The 25,931-nt window shown below is 43.2% G+C and overlaps 1 protein-coding gene and 1 long non-coding RNA gene across 19 annotated transcripts in view; one reads left to right on the top strand and one right to left on the bottom strand.

The window, feature by feature from the left end:
* The window catches only part of LOC117240183, a 74,932-nt gene that overhangs the window by 23,845 nt on the left and 25,156 nt on the right, over nucleotides 1-25,931 (bottom strand). For 7 of the 18 annotated variants that reach the window (XM_033506102.1, XM_033506103.1, XM_033506090.1 and 4 more), the window contains exons 2-6: nucleotides 11,189-13,065; nucleotides 3,321-3,515; nucleotides 1,303-1,413; nucleotides 352-441; nucleotides 10-96 (exon numbers count right to left, since the gene is read on the bottom strand). In XM_033506102.1, coding sequence (XP_033361993.1) covers nucleotides 10-96; nucleotides 352-441; nucleotides 1,303-1,413; nucleotides 3,321-3,515; nucleotides 11,189-13,024 — 2,319 coding nt within the window. In that variant the 5' untranslated portion in view covers nucleotides 13,025-13,065. The remainder of the gene's footprint in view (nucleotides 1-9; nucleotides 97-351; nucleotides 442-1,302; nucleotides 1,414-3,320; nucleotides 3,516-11,188; nucleotides 13,066-25,931) is intronic. The other 11 variants (XM_033506094.1, XM_033506101.1, XM_033506099.1 and 8 more) reach the window with 8 other exon arrangements.
* LOC117240210 overlaps nucleotides 1-25,931 on the top strand; it is a 66,508-nt gene that overhangs the window by 30,839 nt on the left and 9,738 nt on the right. The window lies entirely within an intron of this gene.

Genomic DNA, 25,931 nt, shown 5'->3' with positions numbered 1-25,931 from the left:
TATACAAACCTCTTCGGTGTCCATGGCGTGATTGGTTTTCCCGTACGCAGTCTGATCGCCGTCGCTCATGTTCGAGATGTCGCCAAAGCTACGACACTGTTAGTGACAAAATAACAACTGACAAAGTGTAATTCGACAGCCATTAAAGCGGTTTTCTTTTGTCGTTTCAGCCGCGCGAACAAGCGTTCGTTATATAAGAAGACGGCCGTTAAAAGAGTGACAACGAGTAAATCTGATAAACGACGCTAATTGTCAATCACGCGACATAAAATAGTCGATTAGAAGATACGTACGAAAAATTAGAAAGACTAAAAGTAAGTGGCTTAATTATGGTTTTTTTCCCATACTTACCAACTGTTTGATCGACACGCCAGTCGCGATCTTTTCCTTCGTACATCGATCTTGCTCGTTTCGAGTCGCCTCCGATACATAATTCTGTGTCTGCATGCACAAAATACAATGCACAGGGTACAAAGCTAATCACATGCGACTGGATATACGGTGATTCATAGTCTACTTGGGCTATTTCGATCGGACTTCTACTATCGTCATTGCAGAGAAACCTCGATATATCACGATACTCGTGGGTGATTACATCGTTACATTCGCTATACATGCAGGATAATTTACGAGTAACAATTTAACAAAGGAATTGATTAGCAATTTCTCTACCTCTGCTGTTTCTATATCAGAGAACGCCCGAAGCGTTCTCTTTGTACTTTTCGATAGGATCAATAAATCAATGCTACTATTATGCGAATAAATACTTATCGACAAATTTATACAAGATTAATCTTTGTTGCTCCTCGACTATGTATCGGCAATAAATTAAACTACGAATTTTCATATTTCAACTTTCTTAATTTGATCGACAGTTACGGTCTCCGTTTCTAAGACCGGTTCTAAAAACAGACAGTTCTTCGTCGCTATACGTCGATCTCGATCTCGAAGAAATCGTAAAAGTACCTCGTCCAGTTTACGGTTTTTCCACTTGGGACCGCGTTTCCTCGCTCGGACGATCACCGGACGAAGGAGAAAAAAAGATACGAAGAAAGAGTGGACGCACGCGAGACGAATTCCTCTTTGGCCGGTCGCGTGAACGGGACACGCGAGCCACGTGGCGAATTTACGTCGATCGTGCCTCGTGTAACGGGCAACCACGGGTTGAATCGAATCCGATCACGGACGATTTATCGGATCGCGATCGACTGTGCGACGAGGAAAAATTGCAGCCACTTTACGCGCTCGCGTGGAAAGTATTTGAGACTTCACGGTCTTAAGTTTCTGGCCGACGAAACTTACCAGAGATTTCACGTTCACGTTCGATAGATCGTCTTCGTCGGAGAAATCAAAGGTTTCCGGGTTCGTCTGCCGGGGACCGGGGTGCATGCTCGGCTCTTGCAAGTTAGAATTCTAACAAACAGACAAACACGCGCACACTGTACATGCAACACGGTTATACATTATCGTATCGTAGATAGAAACGATACAACGTATTTATTAGATTGTTCGAAAAGTTTCTTTCATTTCATAAGATGATAAAACAATTTCTGTTTTATATTATTTTATCGAATTAGGTATGATCTATTTCGTTATATTTCTATTATTATGTTAATGCATAATTCAATAAACAAAAAACATTGTGCGTCTATTATTTCCTTATAAAACGAAAGAAACTTTTCCGACAACCTAATACTACCGCGATAAGTAGTTCAGATATTTGTAGATAGGTCAATTTTCCAAAGCGTAGCACCTTTCACGATTACGAATTCATTTTTACTAATGCGAGTATTGTTATTAAATCAAAATATAGCATATACACGTACGAATAACAACTACGATATACAGGGTGGTTGGTAACTGGTGGTACAAGCGGAAAGGGGGTGATTTTACGCGAAAAAAGAAGTCGAAAATATATAATAAAAATTTTTCGTTTGAGGCTTTGTTTTCGAGAAAATAGACTTTGAATTTTCGTTCGGTCGCGTGCACTTTATCACGTCTCGTTATAACGGATCTCACTGTAGATTTTTAAAAAAATTAAAAAAAAAATGTTTATTCTATATTTTCGACTTCTTTTTTCGCGTAGAATCACCCGCTTTCCGCTTGTACCACCAGTTACCAACCACCCTGTATAAGTAACAAGATATAACGTATATACGGTGTGATATAAATTATCAGTCGGTCAAAGCTTTCGTTTAAAACTACGTTATATCGTTTCCATCTGCTGTACGTAGACGGTTAGGAGGATCAGGCATGGTATTCCCCTTTCGGCATTCCATAGTTGGAGAAGTTCTCGTCAGCGTTGAGAACTATTGGAAAAAATGCAGACTTTATCAGAAAGCAAAGAAGAGGCGGAACTTTAAATATCGATCTCCGGAAATGTTCAACTTCCGAGGAGCTTTCCTTTTAGAAGGAACTTCTACCGAAACTTCTTTCCAGACAGTCCATGTTCTTTGTCCGTGGACAACTAGCAAGTTGTTTTTCGACTTGGAGGGGAACTTTTCCGTGGACGAATCAAATTACTCAGAAACTTGCGACAAAAGGATACTGAAAAGGCTGCTCTTACGGGAAAATTCTTACCGAATGCTCGAAAAAGAAATTCGTCTCTTAAGAATGCCGTTGCGTGGAAAGATAGACCGATGCAAGCGAGAAATGTAAATGGAAAACGTAAATAGAAAACGTAAATGAAGAAGTAGAGGTACCGTTCTCGGTGTCGGTTAAAGTGAAAAGCCTGGAAACTATTGCTCGGAATCGGAAGCATGCAAATAAGGATTAAACAGGCTCTTCCGGTTTCTGCCAAGACCATCGTCTATCGACGTGGATGCTTCTTCGACGTCGCTAATTAACACGACATAACGGTTCATGCACATAATGTGTTTCTACCGGGTTTCTTCGTCAGTCGCGGGTTCCTCGATTCGATCGTCTCGACATCCGGCTGGCACCTTTTCTTGTCCGCAGGAAGAACATGCTCGCGAGCGCACGACTCTTCTCGTTTGCGATTCGCGAACACGAGGTGTTAACAAAAAGAAAAAAAAAAAAAAGAAAGAAAGCTGAACGAGACGAATGAAAGAAACGAAATTCAATGGCCGAAATTCTATCGTTATTTGCTTCCTCGGTACGTGAGAAATATAAAGTACGAGCGAGATATAGAACCGACTCGCTGATCCACGACAACTGCTAGTTTATTGGATTGTCGGAAAAGTTCGCGTAGAGTTCGCGTTATAAATTTCTATCAAACGTTCACTCTTTTTTAACACTTTGTAGATGGCTGTACGGTGTTGTAGAAAATTTAAGGAACACGCTTCGGTGCGTTCACTCACCACAGAGATGTTCTCCTTTTCAAGCTCGTTCTTCTTGCTCTTTTTGGTCTTCTTTGTGCGAGGAGTGAGATTCGGCGAGGCATCGTTACCGGCGACGCCCTCGATCTTCTTCTTCTTCGTCTTGGTGCCAACCTTCGTGCCCGGCGAGGTTACCACGCTCGTGCTCGTTGTTATCGTTTCCTCTCGGCTTTCGCTCTGTGTTAACAGGCAGAAACAGATTTTTATTGCTTTATCGGCAGGGTTATCGATGAAATTCCTATTGGCTGCGTTCACAATCGTACGCGTATCGAAATTCATATCGAGATCTACGTCTGTATCCGTATTCGAGTAGAACGATCGTGTTAACTATAGTAACTTCTTCTGCCTCTATCCGCGCATCGTCTTGGTTTTCTCTTAATACGCGTCCTCCAGCGGATAAAAACCTCGCGTAATCTGTAATCTCGGCTAAATTAGAGGATGTCGCTCCAACAGTCCCCTTAATGATATCCTGCGTGTTCCTTCGTGCGTCTTCCATCGACGCGCATCCGGAGGGAGAAACTCGAAAGTTACGAAATATCGAAAGTAGTATCGTTAATAACGATGTTCCGACGATACTGATATATACTCGCGCGGTAATTCGATCCTGTTATTCTTTCGAAAGTTTATAAATAAACGAATTTCTGATCAATAGTCGTAAACCGAGCAGCGATCGAGGAGCTTCTCTTTTTTTTTTCTAAAAATCGAGCAAATTGCATCGGATTTTAATCGGTAGTCTGATGGCCTACTAATTTGCATAGCGGAAAAGCGGCACCCGGTATAATTTCGAGGCTCGAAAAATAGCTAATCTTGGAAAGTGGATCGAGCGTAAGTGTAACAGCACGCACATTCGTGGAAACCGCTTTCCTTCGATTTCAGATAGTTTATCATGATCGACGATAGTATCGACGCTCCTGCCGATATCTCTGGAATTTTGAATATTATTACGAATCGTAACGAGGATATATGGAGACATATCGTGGTAGATTTTTTTCCCCGTAAAATTCTTAATGTATTCTCTTAGACGTATACGACGCGCAGCAATGCGCGTTGCATCGCGATCAATGAGCAAACTCGTCGAGGAAGAGCGAATGGTCGAGTTAACTAGATATTAACGATCGGCTAGATACGAATCGCGCAACAGAGCGATTTTACTGTCTAACAAGCGAATCGTGAAACAGGTGCACGAACCTTAGGAAACGCTGGAACTGACAAAATCTTCTCTGCGAGAAACATTCTGTAGAAACTCGTTGGAACGTCAAATTTATTTCGTACGCGATTTGACGATATTTTGGTTAGAAAGAGATGTTAAAATTAACGTGACAACGAGGTAGGTGTATTAGAATGGAAAGAAAGGATTGTCGGATAGCCATATTTTATCAAAAGCGGATCGCATTTGCGTCTTGAAGTTTACGTTTACGCTTCGCGCTATTACGTGGCAAATATTCTTCTCTCGGGACGTACGCTTATCGAATAACGTAATTGAAATAGAGTGAACTCGATGGAAAGATTCTATAAACTGTGACTGCCATAGTTTCGAAGATAAGTAAACGACACATTTACTAACGTTTTAAATGCAACGCTGATCTTCTCACGGCGATTTGTGTTCGCGGTCGTTGTGTCTAATGAATTTCCGGTTCTCGCGCCCGTAGCTCGCCACTGTCCTCTCGGTAAATCGATAAGGAAATCGTCCGAGTCCAACCATGCAATTTACGAAGACTACGTTTTATGGTGATTTTAAGGAACCCTGTTTTAATTGACGCGACTGGCGGTACAGCAATTAAATCGCTGATAAATATTCATAGATGGAGCCGAGCGGATCAGATCAGAACGCGATCTTAAACAAGATGTTAGTAAACATCGCACACTTTCCACACGATTAACATCTGCTGCGTAAGATTTGTCCGGCGTTCTCTTCTTCTGTTTTTTAAATCTACTACAAATCTTTTTTAAACAGATATTCGAATTGCGAACTGCTAATTGAAAGAAAGATATATAGGAGTATAATTTAACAACTTTTCAAACATCCTGATTAATCGATTCATGCCGCTTGAAACGTTCCCACGGTTCCTTTTCATCGATCCTTTAATCGGAAAGACAAAATCACTTCAATTTTTATGAGAGAAACCGATTCTACGTTTGATGGTCTCTCGTATGTAGTTGTTTCTCTGTCGAACTGTCAGAACCGATTTAAATATGGAAATTCGTCCGCGAAGCGTTGCGTTTTACTTTCAAAAACGATATCTAAACAGATGGAAACTAATATTCGAAACCAAGATAACAAATAAACACTGTTACGTATGCGAGATTAGTTAAAATTAAAATCGTACGATCTATTAACCTCACTCGACGTACAAATTTCTCGCGATCATTTCTCCAACTGTCCGTTCCGATTCGATAAAATCTCTGTGAAATCTTCATCTTCTGTCTCGTCGAACATCCCATAAATAATTCTTAAAGAGGCTGTAGCATCTCGATTTGTAAATTAAGAACGATCCAGACTTGCGAAGAACTGGCCATATACAAATTCCTCGCGATAATACTCCGTTCCACGCAAACCGCTCCTTCGAATCTCAATCTCGATCAACGCAGCGTTTAATCGCGCACGATTGTTAATTACGCGAACAGCGAAAGTAGCAAGGCGAACCTCGACGATTCCTTTTGCTCTGGTTGCTCCCGGTGAGCTTAATGAAGAGATCCTGACGTGAAATTAGTTACGACGATCGTGGCGCGTTCTCCGCTGCCCCGGTGATAACTTTATCGCGATCCTCTTATTAGACGACGCTGATCGACGCGATGCTTCGTTGAGAGCGTCGCTTCGACACGACACACGTAATTACACGGTCACGTAACTCTCGCAAACTCGATTCCGCCGACGATTACGCGGCGTTCACGCCGAACGCAACTGCCAAAGATCTTTGGAAAATCGCGCGCCAACGTTTCCCGGACACTGACTGTATCTCTTAATTAGCACTGTGATGACTGATGACGATGCGGTAACGTCACGCGAGTGTTAATGATTCACATACATATATACATAGAAATATAAATAGAAAGATCACGGGTGAAAAACATGATCGAATTTCTTGTCGTCTATGGGAAAGCAATTTTAAAATTCGATACATGAAATAATTCCTCGTCGGAACTATCTCTACGTTTAATTCTGAAAGTGCACGTAAAGTGCACGAAAATATTTTTATTAAGCAGGGAAATATTTTGCGACGACGAAGACATTGGATGTGCCAAGTCGTTGAACGATCGAGTTACGTACGACGATGATTTAAAAAGTGAAATGTATAATGTTGTATTCGCGACGATACGCTTAAATCTTCCTGCAGCTACAGGTTAATATCTTCCTCGTTTTCTCGAGGATCGAACGCCGAGAATAAAAATGGAAAAAAGGCAAGCCTCGCGTGATCGGCAAATTCGATGAATAATAAGATGGTCACGGTGAGCGGGAACAGCGACGGACTTTCGTAAACCTCGAGACTTTCTAATTCGGAGACTTCCGATTCACTTTCACAATTTTTGGCTGGAATCTCTCGATCTTCGGTCCCTTCCGATCGTCCCAGCACGCGATCATTCGACCAACACACCGGCTATTTTCTCGTTAAGAGTAGCGAAGATGCGAGGTAATTTTCAGAAGGAAAAAAACGTTCGCACGTACCGTGGAAAATCGTTGCTTCCTTCGCGCGAGTTTCTTTCACGCCGATCCTAATCTGCCTCACTTTCTCGCCACCACCGAGCAATTCAAATTCGTTCGATTTAGAAAGTAAAAGATAAACGTTCGTTAAACGAGCTTCAAAGATCACCACAAACACCAGTAGTAACAATTTCGATAATTTTTGTCAAAAACTTTGGAAAATTTCGAAGAAATCGGACGATTCTTCCTGGACGAAGACCGGCTAGTCGCTGAGGACGACGACGCGCGTCTACCTTGGTAACGAGGTCGACGAAAGCTGACGGAAGAACCACAAGGAACAGACGAGAGGGAAGAAGAGAGTGCAAGGGAATGCAAAGAGAAGGGGAACGTGTTCGTGGAGCGCCCTGGGGCCGGGGCTCCCTTAGCGCTAGCTCGGGCAGACAGACGTCGCGATACCGATCAGAAAAATTCTATGCAAACGGGAAACGTTCAGGAAGAGCGTGGTCGCGCCTGATAAAACAGTAACCGCGGGATAAATCACTCGAGGATGCAATTAAACCAACGATAGATCTCTCCTTTCGGTAACAAAAGTCCGGCTAAGTATTGGCAGATTGGATTTGTGCGAGGATCAAGCGTACTTTTTGCCAGAACAAAATTCAAACAGATAAGAGAGACAGAAAAAGAATACGTAATTGTGGGATGAGGAAATTGCAGGACTTCGAGTTGCGCTTAAATCGAGATTGAATTTACAAGAAGAGAATGTCGAAGATCGAAAAAGTTGAAAAAGACGAAGAGACAAAAAAGTAGATACACGATTACATGTTCTATTATACAGCTATATGAAACTATCTGAACAAGTTTCGCGCGTATTGGTCCGTGAATGGCAAGTTCTATCCGACGATAGATCGAATTTATGCGATAAGCAAAGGTAGTGTAAAAATACTTGAACAGACAAGAGAGACGCTTAAAAGATGTTAAAGAGATTGAAATAGACGAAGAAGTGGAAAAGTATAGCCAGTGATTTTCGTTGGATGACCTCGTAGCGAGTTGACCCAAGTCCTACCTGACCGAAGATCATCCTCGTGGAGATTCGCACCGAGGATCGAGACGTTTGAGTAACCGCTAGATCCACAACTCTAAAGCTGTCTGGCAACGTTTGGAAGAACCTGACCAGGTTCAGAAAACTCGGTGCTCTCCAAAGCGTGGATAGCGAGGAGGAAACCGTGGGGATACGTTGGATTTCCGCGATTGGCCGTTTCCACCGGACACGGGGAGACGGTTGGCCGCGTATGGGTGGCCAGGTGAAACACGAGGGGAGCAGACGGTGTTCAGAATAGCAGAACGAAAGGTAGCAAGCCGATCCAACAGTAAACAGAGTCTCAGGATTGGCCGGCGGTTCTTCGTCCAAGATCGACCTCGATCTACTCTTCATCGTGCTTTTGATGTAACGCGTTCGTTTGGTTTTTTGAACGTCACTCGGCTACGTTTCACGCGTATCTACGCGTATGTCAGTGTGTGTGTGGGGGAGTCGTTTCGTGACACGTGATCGAGGAAACCGGTATTCGAATAGCGATAACTGGAAGCTTTGGTCGCCTGACATATAGGAAGTAAATCGTGATCTTGATCGAGTGTGGAAATCATGGAAGTTGTGCGAATGGAAAAGATCCGACCTTGGTAGCTCGGTGTCTGAGAGTTGCGACCTTGAAAGTTCAACGTACGAGAGCCGCGGTCTTTAAATTTCGATGTAGCAACTTTTAAGCGAAGATTTTCGTTTAAATTTAATTCGGACACTCGCAACGACGAATTATCGAAAGTTTGACGTTGGAAAATCCCAAAAAGTTACGCAGAGAATTTACCTTCGAAAATAACGTCGAAACGCTCGTTGCCCTAATTTAAGTACTCCAAGTTTGAAAGTTCAAAGACGTTAAAAAAAAACTGAGATTTCTAAATTTCAGCTCTAAAACTATTCAACTGTCGAACATTTTCATCTAAATTCGATTTCAGAGTTTATTACGAGCTTCGAAATTTCGCGGCCACTGTCACGGAATTTTCACGCAAAACATGAAAAAAGCTCCACTTTATAAAACTCGGTCGAAACTTTTAACTGGAATTTGTCTGAATTCGATTTAAAAGTTTGTCACGACCTCGATCTCGGTCGAGCTCGTTCCTAGCGGAATAGGTTACACGGCATGGGCGGTAGTCGTTGAACCGGCTGTCTGATAACTCGGTTTCGTAGCGTCGTCTTGATAAACGAGCGGATTGCTTCCGGTACGCGTTCATCTGTTCACGTGAAGCCCGTGAATTATCGTTGTCGCTTCTATTCGTGTCGTCGAGGTACATTCAACTCGTTGTTTCTCGTTCCACCAACACGCAACGTTATTTCCGGAGCCCTGCACTCGCTAATTAATTTCGGACATACAACGAGTTTGGTCGAAACACGGCTGTACGCTTTCTTCTTCGGTACAGTCGATGCTCTTTCGAAAGTAAAAGCCCCGATAATTTTTATCTCGCTGTTCGTAAAAGTGAATCGTAAAAGCGAAATTTATGATTGCAAGCAAGAAATATCCTGATATTTCAGATCTAACGAAAGTAGCATAGGTTTGTTGACAGTTGTCGTCCGAGAATCTAAAAATCAAATCTGAAAAGTCGATTCTGATTTATCTGCGAGCCAGTCAAACGCTAGATACGAATAAAATTACGCTACTTGGCGAGGATAATCTCACAACTGGAAATGGCACTGTTTTTGAAAATTAGCAAGCGATGTCCACGAAGATACCCAGCTCTGTTGACGAGCGGATAGCAAGATGGAATTGTTATAATTATTCTGTTTAACTAGGATTACGTGTTACCAAATTCGTTGCACGATTGCTCGTCTTCACTAGGTAGGCCGCGAGTTTCGATACTTGTCAGGAACCTGATTTATGCCGCGTATCAAACGCGATTTAATTGCCGGCTTGTGGAGTTTCGGTTCGCGTTACCAGCTAGTCGTAATTCCGTTCATAGCCGTGAACTACATTCGTCCATACTCTCACTGGACCACGTCGTGGAATAAAGGAGCGCAGGCTCGCGTGTCGTATTCTTCGCCGGTGTCAATGAAGAGAAATAACGGAGAATGAAAGTGGTTACGCATCGTTGCTCCGTGTCAACGAGCCAATTAGGCCTTTGTTATTTAATTAAACGCGCCAACGTTTACGCTACAACGCCTTGCCGCTTCAACGTTTCCTTTTCATTTCTGTATTTGTTTTTCCTTTAGCTTTCAGGAAAAAAGTAAAACAAAAAAGAAGAAAAAAAAAAAGAAGAATAAAGAAGTCAAGAGCGAAGAGTTTTATGGTGAATCGAACGGAACGTCAGCTTACCTGGTTAACGAGATTAATTATCACCGCCACGAAATATGCGTGGGAGCAGAAGCAACGGTGTAATTAGTGCCGCGGTGTACCGACAGGAAAAGCGGAATGGCTCGTTTGCAAGAATTACTCAACACTCGGCAGGAACGCGAATAACACTGCCTCTTTGCAAAGCGACGCGTTGGTACCATCGGTTCGCTACGATATAGCTTTGCCGGAAACAACGTAGTCGGCCAATTACTCTCAAGCTGTGTCTACCGATTTTCTACCTTAAATTCGACCTAATAAAATGTTCTCTCTCAACATTCCGCGTCATTTATCCGACGAAAAAAGACTAAATATCAATTACTCTCAAGCTGCATGCTGACCTTTTGCTCGAAATTCAATCCAACTTTTACTTCTGCTAAAATTCTTCGCGTAATCGTATCGGCCACGTTATTTGGTCAGTGAAACACGACACACATCACTCAACGTCAAATAACAACGGAATCATTCCTTCTAATGTATTATATAATATAATATAGGAGATACCATTTAGTTGACGATAAAATCGCATAGATTTTTCGATATGAACCGAAAGAGTGTGTGCTACAAAGGTGAGAAAAATATTTGAAAAAAAAACATCTTTCTAAGCTTTATAGCGTAACCATTGGAATTATATGAAACGAATCTCTGCAATCTCATCGTCGATTAAACAACATCCTCCGTACGAACGAGTATCAAGCGTTTTGTCAGAAAAGTTAGAAGGGTTGATAGAACTCTCAACGTTTCAAACTGTCAAGCGCGTCCTACCTTTAATGTAGCTCGCTCTTACGTCTTAACAAAGATCCGTGTGGTTGATTAGTCGCAAACGAAGCAACACTTACGTCACCCACGTTAGAAACGTCGCTGGTCTCGTCGTCGGGGGTTGCAAGAGGTGCGCGAACCGGTGACTCGAGCTCGTGGTTCCGAAGTTGTTCCTCGTTGACTGGTTCCGCGTCGTTGTCGATCTCGAGGCACTGCGTCTCGGAGACTATCTTCACGCTGCTTTCGGATATCACCACTTCTGTTTTCTCGATGAAAGTGGGTTCCGATACGGACAGTTCGCTGGACGATTCCGTTATCGCGTTTTGCTCGTCCATGTTATCGTTTGCTTCCTCTTTCGTTTCTTCCTCCTTAATTTGCCCTTCCCCCTCCTCCTCCTCCTCCTCCTCCTCCAGCAAATTCCCAATCGGAGGATCGATCTTTTCAGTCGACAGGGTCTCGCGAGCCTGAATATCTTCTGGAAGATATTGGTCGCAATTTTCTTCGCTTAGCACTCGACGTTCCGTGTCCAGGAACTCCTGAGTACTAGCTGCATCTGCCGAGCTTTCCGAGTGACTCAATGTTACGTCGTCGAAGCTTCTGAACTGCATCGTCGGCGTGCCACGGGCCTCTTCTTCCGATTCCTCGATCAGCTTCCCTGGAACGGATAGTTCCTCGACATCTTCGGGAATTTTCTCCTCCATCGAGGAGGAAGATTTATCGTTCGCCGATACCTTCGACTCCTTGTCCACCGAGAACTCTTTCACCTCCTCCCTTTCCTTGTCACGCTCAGTGTCTGCAAGCTCGAAAGTATCAGCTAGTTTCTTACTCTCCGGTACGGTTTCTTTGGCGAATTCTTCGGTGGTACGAGGCTCTACGTCCTCCTGACACAAGGACTGATCGAAATTATCAGAAAACTGACCAGTTTGTCGATCCTCCGTATCGATCGTCTGCTCTGACCACGTGTCTGTCGTGTCTCTCTTCCGCGAACGGCTCTCTTCCATCGTTACAGCGTCTTTCACGATATCTGCTTCCATGGATTCGAAGATCATACCCTGAACCTCTTGCTCCTGTTGGTACTTGTCCACGTAACTCGCAGACACGGTTCTGGTTACCTGGTCTTGCTCGTGTTCGTAAGGTGACTCGAAGGATTCCTGGGTCGTAGTCGTCACTTCCGATAGCCTCTCGGTGGCCTCCGTGGGTCGAAGGACGGGATAATTTGGACGCGGGTCTTCGTCGTCCTCGTTTTGCGGGAATTTGCCATCGTTGGACGTGTCACGCGCCAGCTGATCGATCTCACGAGTCGTTGTTTCTTCGACCAATATCGTGCTGCCAACTTCCGACTGCTCGTCGAACGCCTGTTCCTCCTGCTGCTGCTGCTCCTCCTCGTCCCGGAAACCTACCGTGATCGGTTCTGGCTTCGCGTTTTCCTCGTACGAAGAATTCGAAATTTTAGTCTCCGGTGACATGTGACCGTTTTGATAACTGTACGACTTGTCCACCAACGCGGAATGTTCCGTTTCCGCCACGATGAATTTCGCGTTTACGTCGAGGACGTCCTCCTCCTGATGTATATCCAAGACGATCCTCTTGACCGCTTCTGGCTGGTTCATCGTTTCTTGTTGCTCGTCCGATTCGATACCGGCCTCCTCTTCGGTGCTGGAGCAAATTCTCAAGGCTAGCTCGCTCTCGATTAATTCTTGAAGACTCTTGTCGTCGGTGTCCAACTCGTTACGCGTGTTGTTAGTCAGGATTAGGTCGTCCTCGTCGTCGTTGTTGTCACACAACGAGATTAGTTGCTTGTTACTCGCGGTTAAATTATCCAACTGGATCAAACCGTTGTTAGATTGAACACTACACACCTCGCTCTTTTTGCTACTTACGACATTGATCGACTTCTTGGTCGCCACCTCCGCCATTATGGTGCGCCTGGATCGTCGGACAGTCGCACCGTGGACACCTGCAATCACAAAATTGTATTATCGCTATTATTACGCCACGCATGTTTATGGAAATTTACAATTCAACAAAATTGGCTACGAATTTGAAGATAAGCAAAGATACACGTCATTTCTGTCCTTTATGAAATATCACACGTCGAATACGCACGCAGTGTTTTATGGCGACTAGAAAAATTATTAAACGCACCGTTACATTTCTCATAATATTTAATTAATTAATTAATTAGCTCTGCGTATATTAAATTTCGTATCGTTCACTGGTACTTTCGTGCGAGTATGAGAATCGCACGTAGAATCAATGGAAGATAAAGATACGTATAAATATTTTTCGTAGCTACTGTGCGCGGACGAAATAGAGAACGAGATAAAGGGGGATCGCGAAGGAAATCGCGAGTAACCTGTGAACGCTGAATATGCCGGTCGAAGCAACCGGCAGCGGTGGTTTTATGGTTATGCGAAGGCAAAGCTTGCTTTAGTAGCCCCATAAAGTGAACGGCCGAAGAAACGCGTTCGTTGTTCGTCGACTTCACGACGGGACAACGAGTTCGACCTCGGTCAGGAAATTAACGACGAGAATTCGAGAGAAACTCCGCGCCCTCGCATCGTGACTCGCCATTGATTTACGCGACGTAAATAACAGATTAATGTTCTGTTTGGTAATTCGCGCGCTCTTTCTCGTCGAATTACCTCCTGTCCGTACAACTGGATAACCGATCGACGTTGCGCAGTTTCGTGCCTCCTTTGCGAGCCATTCGGAAGAAGGTCACTGGGTATTTCTGGACCAACGATTTTCCTGGTCTTATTCCAGGGACGACTAGGAAGAGAGATTCGTTTAATTCCACGACAGAGTTAGATTACACGACGATCGTTTTTATTTTGGACGCGAAAGCAGACGCGCCAAAATTTGTTGCACATCGCTAAAAAATTGCGTCGTACGTACAATGCCGCGGAAAAGTAACAAGACAAATTTCCTTTCTCGAAACAGTTACTCGAAATATCGTAATTATGAAAGACCGAATTGATTTGCACACCTTTTCTCAAAGGCTGTGTTTTTGTTTATCATTCGTGTAATCGTTCTGAAGTAATCTCTTCCGGCACTGTGTATGATTTCTTACGCGTTGGATCGTCCTTTAAAAGCCAGTGAAGGTTATTAATATATCCGTGGATTTGGATGTGTTCCTCTTGGTATAAACATTCGCGATCTGACGATTACGAAAATATGCGAGGGCAAACCGGAGATGGTAGGTCGTAGCAGAGAAGAGAAGGCACGCTCTATTCTTAGATTGCTCCGAATTCGGTGAACAACGAGATCCGCTGTCCTTCTGGGAGAGACGCCGCGTAATTCGCGCCACTTCGTACGACCGCAGGGATGCTAACTAGAGAGACCACTCCTCCCTTTGGCTTTAATTTCCGTGGTGTCCTCTCGGTGCGCGTGCATCGAAATTAACGGAAGATGCGGCCGTATGGAACTCAGGAAGCAGTTGCAGCGCTGCCGCGTTGGCTGCCAAGTTGAATCCTCCTATTATTAGCTATTCCGTGCGTTCGCGTATTTATGCCATAGCGACCGAACTTATTTCGAAAATGAAATCTGAAACTGCTCAAGGATACCACGCTGGCTGCTTCCTGGAATCGTGTTGTTTCGCAAATTGAAAGACTTTTGCGAGCCATCGTGAAACAACAAATATCGCACTAGCCGCGCCAGTTTGCTAGAGCTTTCGGTTTGCTACATTTCAAGCTTCGATTTTGAAATTTTCGCAAAAATTGATACTAAAAGTAAATGACGCGCTAGGTACCAGTAGAATTAGATCGCTGAAAGAAAAGAATTTTTTACAACTCAAAATATAATAGGACTGTTTCAGTCCTTTGTTAAATATCGCTAAACGATACGTACAAGTACTGTACAGCGAGCTATTTCCTAGGATGGTAAGATACGTTCTCGAATTTTAAATTCATCTTGGGACGACGTTAGGTCGTTGGTATACGTATCGGTACACGTTAAAGTTATTAACGCTTTAATGACTTTGTATCTACTAGACCATACTCGAAAGAACTTTAGACGCTTCAAAGAATCACGTTCCACGAACATATCCTTGAACAGTATGCAAACACATGACAAACTGGCAACAGATTGTTCATCGGTGAGAACGCACCTTTAAAGGCTCTGAAAGACTCTGTTTGCGTCACGTCTTCTTGTTGCACACGTTTCTAAATTCGTCACGTGCAGTTTATTCCGGGAGTATTTCGCGCAAAAATTTATGGCCACCGAAACGAGCGTTAATCGATGTTCTTTGGCTCGTTAAAGTTGCCGTGGGTCAGGCTTGTGGTTGGAATTAGAAAGAATAAAACGCGAGTCGTAAGAATAAGATACGGTAAATTATATCAACTACGAATTAGTCGAGTGTGATGATCGGACGAAGTATAATGAAACAGCTTCTAAACGTCTTTTTAATAGCCACAATTATTATTCCGGTTGGTGGCTGCGTCGCGTGGATGTTTTTAGCGAATCACGCAGCGAAACGACGCGGAACTATATGTATATTGATTTAAAGTGGTCGTTAAGGAATTCCTAACTGTCTCTTCCACGTCGATATATCGTAACATTGGCGTGTATCATTGCACGATTTTATCGATGCCGCACACGGGTCTGTATTTATAAGCAAATGTTTCAGTGCGATTCGCTTATACGAACGCGAACTCTTACTCGCTAAACGAAATTCGTAAATAGCGAACAGAATTGAAAAGTGGACTCTCGTTATACGATCGACTTATTCGTACGCGCGAACCTGCTTCTTCTTCGACAAATCCGTACAAATTCGCGCAATTTCTACTCTATGGTACAATATATGTACTTTTAAGAAAGGTGTAACGTCGCGTAAGAAGATGGGGAATATTTCAAGAAAGTCGTATTCGAGAGACTAGCAATGATTCGATCGAGTTGATTTATGTTCACCGATTAACGGATTAATTTTATCCTTTATCCCTACCGAGAAAACAATCCAAGCAAACTACCGTCAAAAATTGCTTGACAAATTCCAGCATATCGTGGCCCGAGCAGAGCACGATTTATAAACAGAGAAAGAGAACGGTCGGGCTGACTCTAACATAAACTAAGTCGCGCCGCAGTAAAATTAGAAAGTGGTTCGAAGCGCGCATGCGCCCGTGCTTCGGCGTCCCTGTAGCGCGCATGCGCGTTCACCAGTTTTTCCATGCTCCACGGCACAACGTGATATTTAAAAGCGCGCAGAACGTTTTCAAGTCCGTGGTCGTCGTGCTTCTCAAATCTTTCGCGCGCTGTCTCTTTAATTCGATCTTTCTCCCTCTCCTCCTCCTCCTCCTCCTCCTCCTCCACCTCCTCCTCCTCCTCCTCCTCCTCTTCTTCTTTCTCTTCGTTTTCGTTTTCTCCTTCTAGGTTCGCTCGTATTCTCTTTCTTCCCTACCCTTTCTATCCGTTCGTCGATCTTTTTCTCCCGCTTTCTCGATCTCTTTCGCTCGATCCAGTCTCTTCTTTTCTCTCTCGTCCCTCTCGTTGGCCGGCGTTTCTCCGAGGTCGTTCTTCGGGTTCACGACCGGGACTATAGGAGATCCCTTCTCTCTTTCTCCCGGATCGTGGCTAACTCTCTCGTTTCAACCTATCCTCTATTTTTAGAATGACACACTACCGCGATTCAACGACGCTCGCACGCCACGAGACTCGTCGCCGCAGCCGGGAAATCCTCTGCCCAAAAGCGGTCGCGAACGAAAGCGACAGCGCCACTTTTCGTTTCGATTCACGCGACGTTCCCGTGTCGTTCCACCTTCGTCGATTCCTTTTCAACCACGTCCGCCGTGCACCATGATAAACCAGACTCGTTCGCGATGAAATCGTCGCGTCTATCTATGTTTCATAAATTCTACATCATCGAGCTACTAATCTACGAATTTCAATAAATTAAAGTGAACTTTAAATACTGCTAAACAATGAATAATACCAAAAGCGAATAATTTTATGATCGTTAGTCTGTAGCAAACCGAAGGAGAAATAAACGAACAAACGAATATTCTAAAACTCTGTCTGTATTTTGATACTATTCGTTTTGCTTCCTATAGACTCGACTCGCTTGATGCGAGTAAATGATTTTCCCTTTGTGTGAGAAGCGATTTACGAAAGGTTTCCCAGAGAATAAAATCCGAAGAAAATTGATGGCAACGTTCACGCAGCAAGGGTTGTTCTCCTTCGTTCCTTAGTCACGATTTCTTGAATTCAGAAAGGGAAGAGGTTTCCAGCGTCTCGTAATTAAACCACGACTTTACGACGATGATTCGCGAGACGGCGAGAGCACCGGAGCCCGTCCAAACGAAAGCGCAAGGTTCACCCGTAAATTGCAGTATCATGTAGTATTTGCACAATCATTCCGGACGCGTAGTACGTGCCGAAGCCAACGGCGAGTGAACGTACGCGAGGGTGTGCTTTTGTCTCGTGCACCCACTTGCACTGTTGCAACAGCCTCGATAATTGCGTCAATTTGCGTATCCTGTGCGTTTATCGATTTTCCACCGTGATATCATTTTCACCCAATTCGTGTCTATCCCTTTAGACTTGCGTAAGAATTTCTATTTTACAAAGTATCTGTTTTTTTACGAATTCCTAAACATTTCCGTCTCGGTGATGAAACGATCGCCGTATCGGTTATCCATTAAGAAATCTTATGACGATAAAAGAATACAATTCGATCGAGAGTGAAACAAAAGACGCGACAGAGTTCAATTTTTGATAAACGTGTGAACGCTGTCAGGCAGCTATCGTAATTACGGTAAAAGATAAATAAAATATTATTCGAAGAAAGTTCGGTAAACGAGGTCCGATTAATGCGTGTTAATCGTTGAATTTATGTAACGCGAATTGATGTGACAAGTGAAAGGGATCGATTACCGGTGTCGTCGAATAACCGTGTGTCGTTCCATGGGTTATAACCGCACATGGACCGCGCTCGAGACCGGCAAAGACGTAATCGATAATGGAAACTTTGCTTCCTCGATTCGCGTCCACGCCTCTTGTCCACGATCCCTTCTTCTGGATTTCTGAAACTATCGGTCGAAATAGAATCGTACGATAGTTCGAGTCGAGGACCATGTAAATCTCTTTCCGGGTATTACACCAAATTCGAATCGAATCGTTGCAATTGCGGATGAGACAGCGGGGCGCTCGTAAGTCCTCGACGGATATACACTGGCGAAATTGTTGCGCCATGACCGCTCTATTGACCCTAAATGATGGTTTATAGTGTTCGGAAATATAGCCAATTGAAATCTCTCTGTACGATTGCTTTCAGGAATAGTAGACCTAGTTGGTTAATGCCAGGCATTAATCAACGTCGAATCTTTTAGAGCTACGATTGAAATGGTTGGATTCGTGCATTCTTGGCGAAGATTAGATTCTAAACAATGTAAGTGGCTGGTAAGTGTAACGAGGTTCGATCGAGCCTGATCGAATGCCTCCGCTGCAGTTCGTAATACTTTTTCAATGTTCGACAGGGACGAATCCTACCGACGTACATTGTATAATACTTGAAAATCGAACGAAGTGATATCTCTGAGAGAGAATCGTTAAGAAACGTATGGAACTTGAAAATCGATCTTCCATGAAAGACATCGAACGTAATTTATAAACATCCGTGCTTCGTATATGCGATTATTTGAAAAAGAACGATTGGCGTTCCTCGTCATCGAAAAGCTGAGATTAGCGAAACAGATCTTTCATTTGCGAGAGGAAAAAGGAGAAAAGAATTGGTCGGAAAATAAAGGAAAATACTGGGAACGGGAGTCTCGAGGTTTATCCGGAAGTTGCGGCGGCGCACGCACGCAAGCGTGCACGCAAAGAATCTTCCGCGTGCGTGCGTGCGCGCGGGCGTCTGTTGCACGTTTTCACTGCAACCCGAGTTGCTGAAGGCGCGGCCCGATCTGTCGCGGTGTCCCCTTACAGATTTCTATGCAACTATAATTAGGTAACTGACACCAGTCCCCGTAGGAATGCCTGTTAGCTGCGAAGCTATGCCGGCGCGGAAAGTGGCGCGAATATTTTCGGCGCGAGGAAAGCCGAAATTAAACGCGGCGTCGTACTTTTACAAGCGCGCTCACAGCCTCGTATACTTAACCGGTGTTACTCACGGGTGCTTCCTCCTCTCGTCTATTCTCCTAGTAGTTACGGTTTGTTCCTGTCTTATTCTTTTCTTCTGGCCAGCCAGAGAGGTGTTTCTTCGTTTTACGCTCGCGCGAACCAGAGGTCACGCCTGGCTTTCTGTCACTGATGGGCCCCACTCTTTCCTGTGCTCTTTCAACGAATCTTTCTTCCAACTCTTCTTCCACACACGATCGTTAAAATCGATTTGTCACGGTACGAACCATTCAGACAGAGTCACGTTGATTAAGAAATTATAAAGTGGAGCGGTGACAATGTTAGAATTATTATTTATATCTATTAAATTTACCTTCCGATTTACTATTATTTATATCGCGTCTTTTAAGAATTAAATATCAACTTGACTTGCATCTGCTAAAATATGGAAGTCATGGTTGACGTTTTATTTACAACGCGATAATCGATTAAGGCGGAACTCTGCTGCACACTCGTTCCGCGTGTGGCTAAAATTAATTCTTCATTGTGAGGGTCGATGACTAACAAGGTACAGTCTTCCTCTTTTCCCCTTTTACGATTGCAAAATCTCGAGCATATGAGATAATATAGTGAGCAACGAACAACCGTATCGATCGCTTACAATTTTGATTTAAGATCAATAGAAATGCGCGCAGGTAACAGAGAAATTAGAAATGTAACGTTGCAATGCTGGTGCAATAGTATTTCACCAACGGTGCGTTAATAATATCAAGATGAAACGTGGAATCTGTGAATAATAAAACGAATGATTTCATAGTTATTTACACCTGTCGTCGAGTGATGTTTATTCGAGCGCGTGCATGGAAAATATGGCCGTTTACATTCCTGCGCCATTTTTACCACGACCCTAAGCGTTTCTTCATTCTCCAAATACTTGACTCAACGCCAAACGGTTTTCGTTAGTCCCGCTGCTGCCGTGCGAGCTTTCCATTGGTTTTATATAAATCTGGGCGCAGGTTGCGCTTCGTCTCGCCCTTTCGAATAATTAATTTGTTCCTTTGCGACGCGAACAAAATTCCAGCGACGAATCGGCGACGAGAAAATGACACTTGTTATCGAAACGCGCCTATCTTTCATTCGATAGTTGTTAGACAAATCTTGAATATGTTCGCTGGTGATATTTTATCGATGGCATAGTATCGAGTGAAAATGAGAAAGAACGTGGGAAGCGAAGGAAACGCGCGGTAGAAAACATCGAACCGATGGAAATGTGCCAAAGAGCGTGGTTTCAAAGGCACCATTTGTCATCCTAGTAAGCCGCAGGAAAGTGACTCTTTCCATCTGTTTCCCCCGGGCAAAAGTCATTCGAAACCCGTAACGTTGCATTCGACACGTTCTTACGATGGTCGTCTGTTCATTGTGTGGAAAACGAGAACAAGGGACGCAAGAAAGGGCGGAAATTATTTCGGTACAGTTTAACGATAAACGATTGATTCCTTGTGTCAGGAATTTTCAGGCAACTCGGTTAAACGTTTCTAAAGAGGCAAAGCTTCCGTAGTTTCTTCTACCATTACTTTCCAACGAAGCATTTCTTTTATCAAGCGCTACACACTTCACTTACGTAGCATCAAACTTTTGCGATCCTTCGAAACATTAGTAAATGATACGACATTTAACGCGTTTAAACTTAATTAACACGTTGTATGCCACGGGGGTCACCGGCACTCGACTTGGCCGTGGCGCCGTGGGGGTCACCGATGACCGGCGCACCAAGATTAGTAGAAATACATAATTTGAACAAATGTCAATAGTTATACATTTTTTATTATTACCATCGTTACTGCAATGGTGTGACGAAATTAATGCGGTGTAGAACATATAAAAATAGGTTTATTTATACATGAAATATAGATCTATTATGTGCACCCCCCCCCCCACCAGTGGCTTTCGAACATGGGAAAAACCCGCTTTTTCCGTGTTTTATCTTAACGAACAATAATGCTTGACAGCAAAAAAAAATTGCTAAATCTTGTGACGGTTCTTTAGGATTATTGTCCGAATAAGTATAACCAAGGGATGGATTATGATTTATGGCAGGTCCCGGACGTAACAACATAGAACACTTATTTAGCAACGCGAAGAAACAATATGAGATAATTGATAATCGCAAAAAATAAGTGAATCGAGCGAAATTGCACTACAGCGCCATGGGGGTTACCGATGACCTCATTGAGATAAATTCATTAATGATGATTATACACCGTAACATATCTCTTGTGTAATGTTTCAACGTTATATATATCGCTTAATAAAAAATTCATCGTTGTGCCATGGCCAAACCTTGTAAAACTGGCGTGCCATTCATAGCGTGTTAACTATAATTGGTATTATAAGTAGTATTAATTATAATTAATTATAATAAGTACAACGATGCGCCGATACTTTCTCCAACCATTGCATGTAAATTGACCGCTTGCTGCTCATATAATTAATTCGAGTGAAGCGATTTTGACAAATTTTCAACCGTCCAAAATTTCCATTTTCCCGTCTTCCCAAAGCTACAGTAGCCAAGTACTGTACATTGTTTGTTGGCAAGTTACGGTCGAGAGAGCAGTAGGACGAGGCGGGAGGCTTAATGAAGACGGAACGTTGTTTCGCAGAAGCGTGACAAATTTATCCTACGGCCACGCTGTTCGTTATCGTGATTAATAATCGCGCAACAATGATCGCGAACTGTCGCGCGAGCTACCAAGAAAGCAGACGGGGCCTTGTCGTTCGACAATTGTCTTGGCAGACGGCAGACGTCAGCGTGTACGCCTTCCCCGATTCCTCCGTATGCCTGCGTCAGGTCAGCAAATTGTTCTTAACGAGAACGAAGCGGAGAAACTCCCGCGAGACTCTGCTTTCGCATCCATCGATTTCATCCAGCTTCTTTGTTTTCTCGAGGGGGATGTTGACGAGAGCGAAAGGATTTTACGATTTTTGTCCAGAATTAGGCGCTGGAATGCCGACTGTTACTTCCAGGTCGTGGAACTATCGATTTCTTTCGCTGAAAAGCTACCGTTCCAGCATTCAAATTTAGACCAGAATTTGTCGCAGGCTAAATCGATTAAAAATTTATACCACAATTCGAATTTATATTAAAAATAATGTTCAATTAATTCGATATTATACCGGAAAATTATGTTGTGTATATCGAAGTTAGTAAAGTTTAATATATACGCGTATACAATTTTCTGTAGCCTGTTTTGTGTACAATATTATAGTTGAAACGTGGGTTTCATGGATACCACGAAAATAACGTTTGGCAAATTTTACTTTACATTGTAAATTTGTATTATGTACGGTAAATTTAACGAAATTCGATGCGTACATACAATATCGAATCGCTATCTCGTTTTAATCCACCAAGCATCGAGCGAGGAGATTATATATCCGTCAGTATCGAAAAAGGTCTGATCGTTGCTATCGTGGGTGGAGATTTACACGGATAATTGAGAAACTTTCAGATATTTCTCGCCTCTGAAAAAGGTGGCTAATCTCGAACCGTCCTGTTTCTCTTTCTCACCAAACTACCGAATCGACCTGTTCTTCCTCTTTTGATACGTAAATTTCGTGGGCCACCGCTTGCTGGAATCGCTGTATTTGCATTTAATGGACTCTCGTATTTTTCGACGAGAGAGTGGCTTCCCCGTGGGTTCTCTTCCAACTACCATAACCTACAGCTAGCAGGCCAATAAACGTGCAAATATCTGCCGCTAATGCTGCGATTACAATTAAAAACAAGCTTTTTCGATCGCGATATCGATGTTAATTTCGTTTCACAATGAGAGACCTCCGATCCCCGTCTCGAAACCGAGATTCACCGGGAACCGCAAGGGAACCAGGTAACCGCAATTAAAACAGGCCGATGGACTCGATTTCGCTTTCCACGCCTTCCTTCCCTACTCTCGTTGTTTTCTCATAATCCTGAAAAACACGAGGATCACCATGATCTACCGGTTCTTTTCAAAATCTCAGACCTGAAAATCCTCATCGCACGATCCTCTGCGACGCCTCTCGCATTTCGATCGATATCGAAGCCGAAGAAAATTATAATCAATGGAATAATCGCTTAAATTATTATTTCTATTCCTTTGTAAAGTATCGTCCAATGAACTTCTGGCTTTATTTTATAACATCGCGTGGTTATACACGAATGTACATATCCGCGAGGAGGATGATAAATCAAACGGCTAAACGCATCAGTTAACATTTTGCAAAAAGAACCTGGTAATTTATCCAAAGACGTGGGGTGAATTTTTGGAAAGGAACACGATTATAGAACGAGTTCTCGGTTTTCTACGAGGCTGAGGCGAGCAAACAGGGACGAGGAGAGAGTGGAGTCGCGGAGGGCGGGTGAACGACCTGCGGGGAATCGGTATTTGCGGCATTCCGGCGAGAACGATGAGGATGACCGAGTGCTCGCTCCCCCGATTATCCTCTTCGCTACCCTGCAACACAATGAATGAGAGAGTTTGCCTCTCGGTTTCTTTCTTCGTAAGTGCACCGGTAGCCAAGGTCACCGGAAGCCCCGGGAAAATTAACCTGCTTCTCCGGCTTCGACCGAGAACCCCGGGAACACGCGATCCTCGGATTCCTTCGTCTCTTTTTACACGCTCCTCATCCACCTTTTACGACTCCGACAACTGCTCTCCCTCGAACTCGTTCCACTCGATGAAAACTTCGCCTTGCAAAACGGTGATTCCGATCTCTCTACAATATAGGCAATCCGTACGAAACTGTATATTCAAGGCTGTTGGTCTATGATCGATGAAATTTTGAATTTCATCTGCGATTATTTCGAATTTATGAAAGAAATCGCGAAATGAAAATTTCGCTTAGCCAAACAAACGCGTTTTCGTAGTGAAGGTAAAATAAACGAAATAGAATTCGATGAACACGATATACGTTTAACCTTGCAATACGATCTTGTACAGGTTTCTACGATATAGAGTACGGTGTCATTGGCGTTTGAAACACGGTTATTTCGTAGTTGGAAGGCGTGAAAGTATCGTCGACCGTTTCGTTGGATCGCGTAATTTCGCCTGGCACGTTTGCCGCAACCTTTGTCGGCCCGTTGCTTTTTCAGTCGTGCAAAATGGCAATTTACGCAGGAAAGATCGGTTCTTTGCGCTGTGTTATCAGATGTTGCAACGTACTCTCTGTTCGGTGGCTAGCCTGCGCCAGGACTAGAAGGAATATTTATTTTCATCGGCGAGATCCGCATGGAGAGAGAACACAACGGGTGACCACGTGTTCCGTTCTGCAGCTGCAGTTCACATGGTCGACGAGAAAGTCAGCGTTGCGTTGCATTTGTGCGTGACGCTCGATTATCCTCCTACTGGCTGCAACACGTTGCCTTGTCAGTCCTTTCTTGTTCGTTCTTCCATCAAACTTGGTATTTTCTGTCGTTTGACAAAACTTCCTAACAAATCAGCTGTTCAAAAACAACATCCATCAATTTCATATATTGGAAAGTAGAGAAAGAAGATGGTACTATAAATATTATTGTTTTTGATTTACGCCATTTCTCCAATCTATCCTTCGTATTCCGAATTCTTATTTCGTACGAAAAAATAATTTTAACCAATTAATCGTAACTCTAACAATCTGGATCGCGTATCAGGGGCTGTACATTGTCACAAAATGTTTTAATCTCGCGCTTTGTGTCAGCTTGTGTCTTTTTACGACGTTTCAACTGAAAACGTCGCGAATTTTTCTATCATTTTCTATCAGTCTTCTCAATGGGATCCGATCAATTTCAATTTCTCAGAATGTTCAATGTTTTATTAAGCTTCATCGAAACTCCTGGAACTTTTCGGGGATTGCGGTTGGTTTGGCTCATAGTCGCACGATTATGCAAATCAGCGCTACGTTTGTTTCTCCAAATCGAGCAAATTACTTTCTTCGCGGGCTGAAAAAGGCGAATCGACTAAACCGCCGGAACTCGGAGGACTAGGAAACGCCAGGCCGGAACTCATTTCCCCGGAACACTGGCGAAGAATGCGCGCACGATCGTAACTACGTCCATCCAAGCAAAACGCGATCGTTACACCGCTAGGGGATTTAATGAAGCGAGATATTCGGACTAGCGTTGCACTTAAGAATCCGTCGTAAAGTGTTTCACGATAAGTGCACTTGAAACTAAAACATTTCGCGTCACAGCAAGCTGTTCCGTAAAGTTCAAGTTCTCAGATGGAAGAATATCCGATCTAAAATATGCAAATGTCTTTATTACCTTAAGTTTGTAAAATAAATTCGTTTGGTCGTTATAGGTGCCGTTTAATCGGCAAATTAATTATTATAGGTCACTATGTAACTGCAATTTTTTCAAATAGTTTTACGTACAGCGATTAGGATGTTCGAGCACTATTTCAAAATTCTAAAATTAAATAATTAAATAATTAAATAAGTTTCTAGCAGCTTCAATAGTTGTGATAATAGTAATTTAGCTTTAATATACTAAAACAAATATCGTAGTTAGACGCACGTATTTTTCTCAAGCAAGAAATAATAAACCAAACGATTTCGAAATTTCACTAAATGTCCGAATAAGTCCAAATCGAATCACGATTTGGTTAATCGTTTTCGACGTACATTATTCTTACAACGTTTCAAGCTATGAAATTGACAGATGTCCTAATACATATGAAAAGCAGTGTACCCTACATGGAATTCCATAGAACTCTTCATTCTTCCAAGCTTCGTTTACTCTTCAATTTCTATGGAAAC

This window comes from Bombus vosnesenskii, unplaced genomic scaffold (genome assembly GCF_011952255.1).
Source record: "Bombus vosnesenskii isolate JDL3184/JDL3185 unplaced genomic scaffold, Bvos_JDL3184-5_v1.1 scf7180000014579, whole genome shotgun sequence".
Taxonomy (NCBI): Eukaryota; Metazoa; Arthropoda; class Insecta; order Hymenoptera; family Apidae; genus Bombus; species Bombus vosnesenskii.
Note: the sequence above shows the minus strand (reverse complement) of the source record. Positions and strands in the feature narration are given on the sequence as shown.